The sequence below is a fragment of the Otolemur garnettii genome, unplaced genomic scaffold (assembly GCF_000181295.1).
Source record: "Otolemur garnettii isolate 467f Iridium unplaced genomic scaffold, OtoGar3 scaffold00032, whole genome shotgun sequence".
Classification (NCBI taxonomy): Eukaryota; Metazoa; Chordata; class Mammalia; order Primates; family Galagidae; genus Otolemur; species Otolemur garnettii.
In genome coordinates this window covers 11,612,371-11,620,614 of record NW_003852427.1, presented here as the reverse complement: position 1 = coordinate 11,620,614, position 8,244 = coordinate 11,612,371, and the positions used below count along the sequence as shown (strand labels likewise).

General features: G+C 36.3%; 1 protein-coding gene across 6 annotated transcripts in view; it reads left to right on the top strand.

Moving 5' to 3' along the window:
* The window catches only part of TFDP2 (transcription factor Dp-2), a 129,529-nt gene that overhangs the window by 90,495 nt on the left and 30,790 nt on the right, over nt 1–8,244 (top strand). For 5 of the 6 annotated variants that reach the window (XM_023512971.1, XM_023512972.1, XM_023512973.1 and 2 more), the window contains 2 exons: nt 4,915–5,036; nt 6,772–6,819. In XM_023512971.1, coding sequence (XP_023368739.1) covers nt 4,915–5,036; nt 6,772–6,819 — 170 coding nt within the window. Of the gene's footprint in view, nt 1–2,790; nt 2,892–4,914; nt 5,037–6,771; nt 6,820–8,244 lie in introns of all 6 variants that reach the window. The other variant, XM_023512976.1, reaches the window with a different exon arrangement.

Here is an 8,244-nt window from a genome sequence, read left to right as displayed (position 1 = left end):
GCAGGACCACCTTGGGGAACCTCTACTGGGGCAGTGCCTAGCAGGGCCATAGGGTAGGGCTAGTCCTTGAGGCCTCAGAATGATGGATCTGCCACATGGGAGAGCCCATGCAGAATGGTAGAACTCCCATCTGGGAGAGCTACATGCGGGAGACTCTAACCTGTGTGAACTGTAGCATGTGCTGCCTATAGGAAATGCATGGGTGCAGGACCACTGTGTCCAGAACATAGGTCCCAAGTCAAAGAATATTATTCTCAAGCCTTAAAATTTGGCATTTGGAGGCCCAGTGCAGTGGCTCATGCCTCTGTAATCCCAGCACTCTGGGAGGCTGAGGTGGGTAGATTGCTCGAGCCCAAGAGTTTGAGGTTGCTATGAGTTATGACACTCTACCCAGGACAACAGAATTGAGACTCTGTATCAAAAAAAAGAAAGAAAGAAAAGAAAAAGGGAAAAAAAAGTTTTGTTAGAGAAAGTTAGAGAATTCTTAGATAAAATCTCACTTATCTGTTTGTTACAGTCTTCTTTTTCTACTTGCCCTTTGAATTTTACATTACACTAAGCCAAATCTTAGTGATAGAAATGTCAAAAGGCTCCATGAAAAAGTTTTTTTGTTTTCTGTTAGCCGTTCCAAGTGTGGAAACTAGGTGAGCAGTAATTGTTTTAGGTTGGGATACTTACCCTTTTCTTACAGGTTATCTTATAGTTATATAGGGTATTTTTATAGGTTTTCATATATATAAATAGATACATATCTTATGATTGTATATATATATAGTTAACCCTTGAGCAATGCAGGATTAAGGGCACCAAGCCTCCATGCAGTTGGACATTCATTTCTAACTTTTGACTCCTCCGACCCTTAACCAATAAGCTACTGTTGACCAGAGCCTTATCAGTAAATATGTTTTGTATGTTACTTGCATTATATTACTATAGTCTTACATGAAGTAAGAGAAAAGAAAATGTTATTAAGAAAATCATAGGTCCCAGCCCAGGCCCACCAAACAACAACGACGGCTGCAGCCAAAAGATAGCCAGGTGTCCTGGCAGGCACCTGTAGTCCCAGCTACTTGAGAGGGGGAGGCAGGAGACTTGCTTGAGCCCAGGAGTTGGAGGTTGCTGTGAGCTGTGATGCCACAGCACTCTACCCAGGGCAACAGCTTGAGGCTCTGTTTCAAAAAAAAAAAAAAAAAAAAACATAAAGACTGGACAGCGCCTGTGGCTCAGTGGGTAGGTTGCCGGCCCCATACACTGAGGGTGGCAGGTTCAAGCCCAGCCCTGGCTCACCTGCAACAAAAAAATAGCTGGGCGTTGTGGTGGGCGCCTGTAGTTCCAGCTACTTGGGAGGCTGAGGCAAGGGGATCATCTGAGCCCAGGAATTGGAGGTTGCTGTGAGCTGTGATGCCACGGCACTCTACTGAGTCTACTGAGGGTGATGAAGTGAGACTCTGTCTCTAAAAAAAAGAAAAGAAAATCATAAGGAAGAGAATATATAAAACCAGCACATTGTACCCTATAATTGCCCTAATGTACACAGCTATGATTTAATTAAAAAAAAAGAGGAGAGAATATATTTACTATTCATTAAGCAGAAGTGGATCATTATAAATGTCTTCATCTTTATTATTTGTACATTGAAGTAGGCTGAAAAGGAGAAGGAAGAAGAGAGGTTGGTTTTACTATCTTGGCTGGCAGTGGCAGAAGAACATCCATGGACCTGCAAAGTTCAAACTCTTGTTGTTCAAGGATCAGCTCTTTAAGATAATCTCATGGCTACCTTATTTTTGAAGATTAAAAATTGCATGCTTCTTACAGTGAAAACCAATGCTTTGTCAAATAATGGAATCCTTTAATATGACACTTCATAATTATGTAGATATTTTTGCCTTCGGAATACGTATGCTCTCTTGGTTTTTCTAACTGTAGATGGCAGCCGTACTTAAAATGTGTTGGCTGAGGACAGCCATAGTTTATACTTCATAGTTTATACTTCATAGTTTATACTCAGTTGTGCTCTGATTTTCACAGCCTAATCTATTGTCAAAGAAACCATGATAACATTTAAATTAAGGATCCCTGGACTTTGGGTGAAAGGGGCATCTGAAATTAAAAATTTTTCTTATCAACTGAATATTAGAAGTATGTTTTTGACCTCTGAATTTTAATTTGGAATTTCAAAACTAAGGTTCAGGGTTATAAAGCATGTCTCACTCATCATCCATGTAAACTAATTTTCCTTTCTTTATTAATTATTATTGACTTTCTTTGGTTTTGTTTCTTCAGGCTCACTATCATCCTAATCTAGGAACTCACTACATCCCATACATTCTTCAAATTTGTCTTTTAAGTTTATCATCTGATTTGTTCATTTGGGGAATGTTTATTAAGGAATTACAATGTATCATGATGGCTAAGAGGATAGCACTCTGGGAGACCGAGGCAGGTGGATTGCCAGAGCTCACGGGTTTGAGAGCAGCCTGAGCCTGAGTGAGACCCCGTCTCTTAAAATAGTCGGGCATTGTGGTGGGTGCCTATAGTCCCAGCTAATTGGGAAGCTGAAGCAAGAGAATTGCTTGAGACCAAGAGTTTGAGGTTGCTGTGAGCTGTGATGCTACAGCACTCTACGGAGGGCAACAAAGGGAGACACTGTCTCAAAAAAAAAAAAAAGAAGAAGAAAATGTAAACTAGAACGTAACAATTTATTTCTAAAATCATTCTCAGTAAAGATAACCATTTTTTTCCTCTGTGTCCTGTTTTTTTTCTTCTTTTTTTCTTTTTTTTTCTATAAAGCACTTTAAATCAGATAAAACTGAGTATGTATTCTGCTAATAACGTATAGAAAAAGAACTGCTTAGTAGTGACACTGCACAAGTAATACAATCTGTTTCAAGGTAAGTTGGAATGTTTAGAATACCTTTGTAGGCCATTAGGAATAGAACAGAACAGAGACTTACCAAATACTCAAATTTTCCTTCTTAAGGTATCAGAACCCAAGGTCAGTGTAATAGAGAACAGTTGAATATGTGATAGAGTGATTGGTGGGAACTGTGTTCTTTATATTATAAAGTATTTTATTACTGGATTTTAAATAAGGCTTTTCAACATAAGTTGAACAAAAGTACTACTTTCCCCCATCATTTTAAAAGTTGATTTTTTTGTCCCAGTTAGTAATCCTATGTGTCACCTAGCACTGTTCTAGTCCCTGTAGAGGATGTAGGTGAGCATGGTACTCTCTCTGTCCTTAAAGATCCTTCACTGAAAGGAAGTGAAGTGGGAGGTACACACGTATTCAGAATGCAAGGCAGAATTTGATGAGAGGTACAAATACATTGTCTAGTTTTGTGTTTTCTCATAATTAAGGCTCCTGAATGCCTTAATTAATAATAATACCCTTGGCATATTGTAGCTAATCAGAACTCTTCAGACATCTGTCAGTAGGATTGTCTTTTCTTTCTTTCTTTGTTTTTTAACTATAGAATAGCCAGACGTGTTAAAACTATTTCCTAAGTGTTTGTAGGTACTAACATCTCCCTAGCCCTAAGCTGGCATGATGTCAACCATAAGCAGAAACTAACTTAGGTTCTTAAATACTTAGTAAATGAATAAGTATTGGCTAGACTTTAATAACTAAGTCTGAACTGTTTTCATAGTTCAGAGGCTAATTGTTTGACCTTTCCTTCAAATGCAAATGAGGAGCCCGGAATGTTTGTAATCTTTCTCTTTGGTTCTATTGGGAGCAAGCTAGCAACTAACTTAATGACTCAACTTAGAACCTAGGTACAGAAACAGGGAGACACCTGACTAGGGAGACAAAAATTTCATTTGACTAGGGAGACAATTAATTAGCATTTTGTCTTATATAGGACAGTAAAAATAGAATTATTTCTTTTGTTTTAGGACTTGTTTAACAATTATATGTATTCCACATAGATGTTTTTATCTCTTAATTGGGTCTAAGAACCATACTAATATGAAAATGTTCAAAACTTTATAAAAAAGAACAACTGTGTATCTGGGAATTGCTTCAATAATTATCCAAGTAGAGCCAATTTTATTAATATCCCCATTCACTGGAATATCCCCTTAATTTTTTTAATGAAAATACTTTTTTTTAACTTATTTAATCTGTGCAGAAAATACTTTTAAAGCTATTACTAGACTGCTTTTTTTTTTTGTATTACTATAAACATCTTTGGAGGAAGAAAACTGTCATTTTCACTGAGGAAAATTATAAGACCTGGAAAGCAATTTGGTGACACATATAAAGGAACCTTTTAAAAAATTCCATTAATTCACTTTCTGACATCTAGCCTTAGGAAACAGAAATCAAGGCCAACATCATAATACAAAATTGCTTATCCCATCATTTATAATCATAAATCATTCATAATCAAATAATGAATATCCATATATATCTAATAATATGCAATAATAAATCCACATGGTAGAATGTTTTATGCTTTTTATAGTGTCTTTTAAAAATATTTAATAACATAAGAAATGCTCTTTTAAAAAGAGTAAGACTGCATATGTGTAATAGTCCAAGTTGTATAGTGTGTTTACATATATTCTATAGTAAACTATGAAGATCTGGTTCTAATAAATCAAGCTCTGCTTCAATTCTTTCTTAATTGAAAAAATCTTTTCATTTTTCTGATTTTTAAAACATTGTCAGTTGCGAACTGAATCCTTCCAAGTTGCTATTCGCTTACTGAAACCTGTTTGTGACCTCCTGACTCTGCTTAGGATACTTGTGCTTTAAGATCTTAGGATGTACGAAAATCACAGATCTTAAGTTTTAGAGGATTGACTTTACTTTTCCCTTGTTGTATATATGGCAGCAGTCAACGTTTTCTGCCTGTGGGCTTTTCTTAATAATTAGGAATATGATTTTCTTTGTTCCTAATTTTACAGATTATAAGCACACCACAGAGACTAACCAGTTCAGGAAGCGTTCTGATTGGGAGTCCATACACCCCCGCACCGGCAATGGTTACTCAGACACACATCACGGAAGCTGCTGGCTGGGTCCCTGGGTAAGACTGTTGCAAGTTATAATTTTAAAAACTTAAAGAAAAACAAACAAGCAAGTTCTGACCTTTTCTTCTCACTGTCTTGTATTCTGTTCTTGTTTTATTTTAGCCTAGTTCTTAAAAACAAATGATTTTCCTATAAAATCATGGTACATTTTACTTTACATCTTAGAGAGCTAAATTATCTATGGAACATCCATTTTTAAACAGGGAAAAATAGTGCAATAACTTATAATTGAATCATCTGACTTTTTTCCTCTCTGAAATAGGATTACTTTTTATAATGACAATATTTAGCTGCTTTGAAGGTATAAAAACTATTATTTTATATCGTTTTAACACATATGAGTAAAGAGTTCTATATTAAGTCTTGGCTATACTCAGAATTTCCCCTATGAATTCTCATTTCCTTGAAAACCAAAAAAGGAACTAGGAAAAAGCAACCAAATATATTAAATTTTTATTTAATTTTCTCTTGATTCTTCTTAAATATTGAGCAATTAAATTGATATCAATTCTGTGTTACTGATTTGCCACTTTTGGTATCAAACCTTCATGTATTTCCTCTTTACCTATAAAATACCCTTACTTAACTTTTCTTTTCTTTTCTTTTTTTGAAACAGTCTCAAGCTGTTGCCCTGGGTAGAGTGCTATGGCATCATAGCTCACAGCAACCTCCAACTCCTGGGCTCAAGCGAGTCTCCTGCCTCTGCCTCCCAAGTAGCTGGGACCACAGGCACCTACTACAACGCCTGGCCATTTTTTGGTTGCAGCCATCATTGTTGTTTGGCGGGCCCAGGCTTGATTTGAACCTGCCACCTTAGGTGTATATGGCTGGCGCCTTAGCTACTTGAGCCACAGACGCCAAGCCTTAACTTTTCTTTACTCCTTTTCATTTTAGCACTTCATCTTTCCATGAAATACAAAGAAATACTGAGATAAATGACTCAAAACCTCATTTTGTCATTTTAGAAGTTTTGTTACTTTTAGAAGTTATGTACCTGGTGGCATACTATGCTGGTGATTCTATCATATATGAGTTTAGCAGGCAGATAGTAACTCTTAGTGGCTAAGAATCTGCTTGTTTCAAGGATACTAAGTAAATTAATGAAATATTGACCCTGACAAAGTATCTAATCCGTATACATGTTAACGTACATGCATGCATACATCTACACATTAAAGACGGAAGAGTTGTATATGCATATTTTTCCATTTTCAAATGACATGAAATGACAGAATTACCTGTATTTTTATGACCTTTATTCAGTCCTCATGAAAATGCTCGTGTAGATCTAAAAGCTACCTTGGGTTTCTGCATGGTCTTAGAAGATGGTAACACGAAAGCCTAGCACGTGCCACTAGAATTGGCAGACTTTGCAGATGACCAGGGATTGGGTGTTTTTAGCCCTAACTGTGCTTTATATTGGGGAGAGCAAGAGTGTGTAGTGTTTTCATAGTCAGTCATTACAAAGTGAATAAGTACTTCTATTCTCTTGTTTATAAATCTGCAATATTTTTCTCCCTAAATATTCATTGAGTTCATTTCAGTTTTGGTTATTATGTTAGAATGTCTTGGTCCCATGATAAAATTAAGTTTTTATTTACATACATATCTTTTATATTTGTTAGTTTTTATCTTTAGATATATTCAGTGTAAAATTAGACGAGTTATAATACACTACTCATAAAATAAAGTTGTGTTTATGTGTTGTTTTATGCTTTTTTTTCTTTTTAGTGATAGGAAACGGGCTAGAGAATTTATAGACTCTGATTTTTCAGAAAGGTGAGTATAAATATTTTGTTTGGAAGATTTTGCTATATAGCAAGGAGGTTGGTGCCCATAGTCTTCTCTATTTTAAGTAATGAGATATTTTTCTTCACATAACTTTTAACTTCATTCAGTTTTTGCCATTATTCTGCAACGAGTCTTCCAGTTCACTTAGAGAATTTATGTGGTTTCAGTAGAAATTATTCTATGAGCAGATTGGTTATAGTTAGTTTATCATTTAGAACCCTCCCTCCTTTTGGGAGATTCTACTAAAATGAATACTCCACATTATTATTATTATTATTATTATTATTGAGTCTCACTTTGTCACCCTCGGTAGAGTTCTGTGGCATCACAGCTCACAGCAACCTCAAACTCTTGGGCTCAAGTGATTCTCTTGTCTCAGACTCCCTAGTAGCTGGGACTATAGGCACCCACTACAATGCCCGGCTTTTTTGTTTGTTTATTTAGCAGGCCCAGCCTGGGTTCGAACCTAGCAGCCCTGGAGCATATGCCCAAACTTTTAAACAAGTTTTATTGATCATGGTAAACTCTCACTTGTTTTCTTAAACATTATATTGTGTATGATACCACCTTTCCTTACAGTATAGGGAAGTGGTTCTTCATTCTGGATGTGCATCAGAATCACTTGTCGTCTGTTAAATGAAATATAAATGCCTACTAGGTCAAACTCCAGGTTTCAGAGCTATCGACTTGGGCGATTTTACATACGTTTGCACCACTGCGCCAGGCATTTAATACTGTATTCTGTTAACACAAGAATCATAATCTTAGCAGTAATTGAACTCTGTGAGGTTGTCACTACAGTGACATGGAGAAAGTGCCCCTTGATCCTGGGGGATGTGTTGTTCCAAGACCTCCAGTAGATGCCTAAGATTGCACATAATACTGAACGTGGTCCGTCCTAGTATGTTCTTTCCTGTATGTACGTATCTATGATAAATTTTAATTTGTGAGTTAGACATAGTAAGAGATTAACAATAAGAACAAAATAGAACAATTATAACAATATACTATAATAAAGGTTATTTGAAACTTATGAGGTGAGGTGTGATATCTCATTCCTGTAAATCTCAATATCTTAGGAGATCAAGGCAGGAGGATAGCTTGAGGTCAGGAGTTCAAGACCAGCCTGGGCTACATACCAACACCCCCATCTCTACCAAAAACAAAAAAACAACACACACAGAATAGGTGGCATGGATTGTCTTTGCTACTCAGGAGGATAAGGCTGGAGGATCATTTGAGCTCAGAAATTTGAGGCTATAGTAAGCTATGATTGAGCCACTGCACTCTACCCCAAACAACAGAGTGAGACCTGTTTATTACAACAGCAACAACAAAAATTTAGGAATTGTTTATGCTGTAATTTTACATTTTATATATTTGGACTTCATTTAACTACGGGTAGCTTAGACT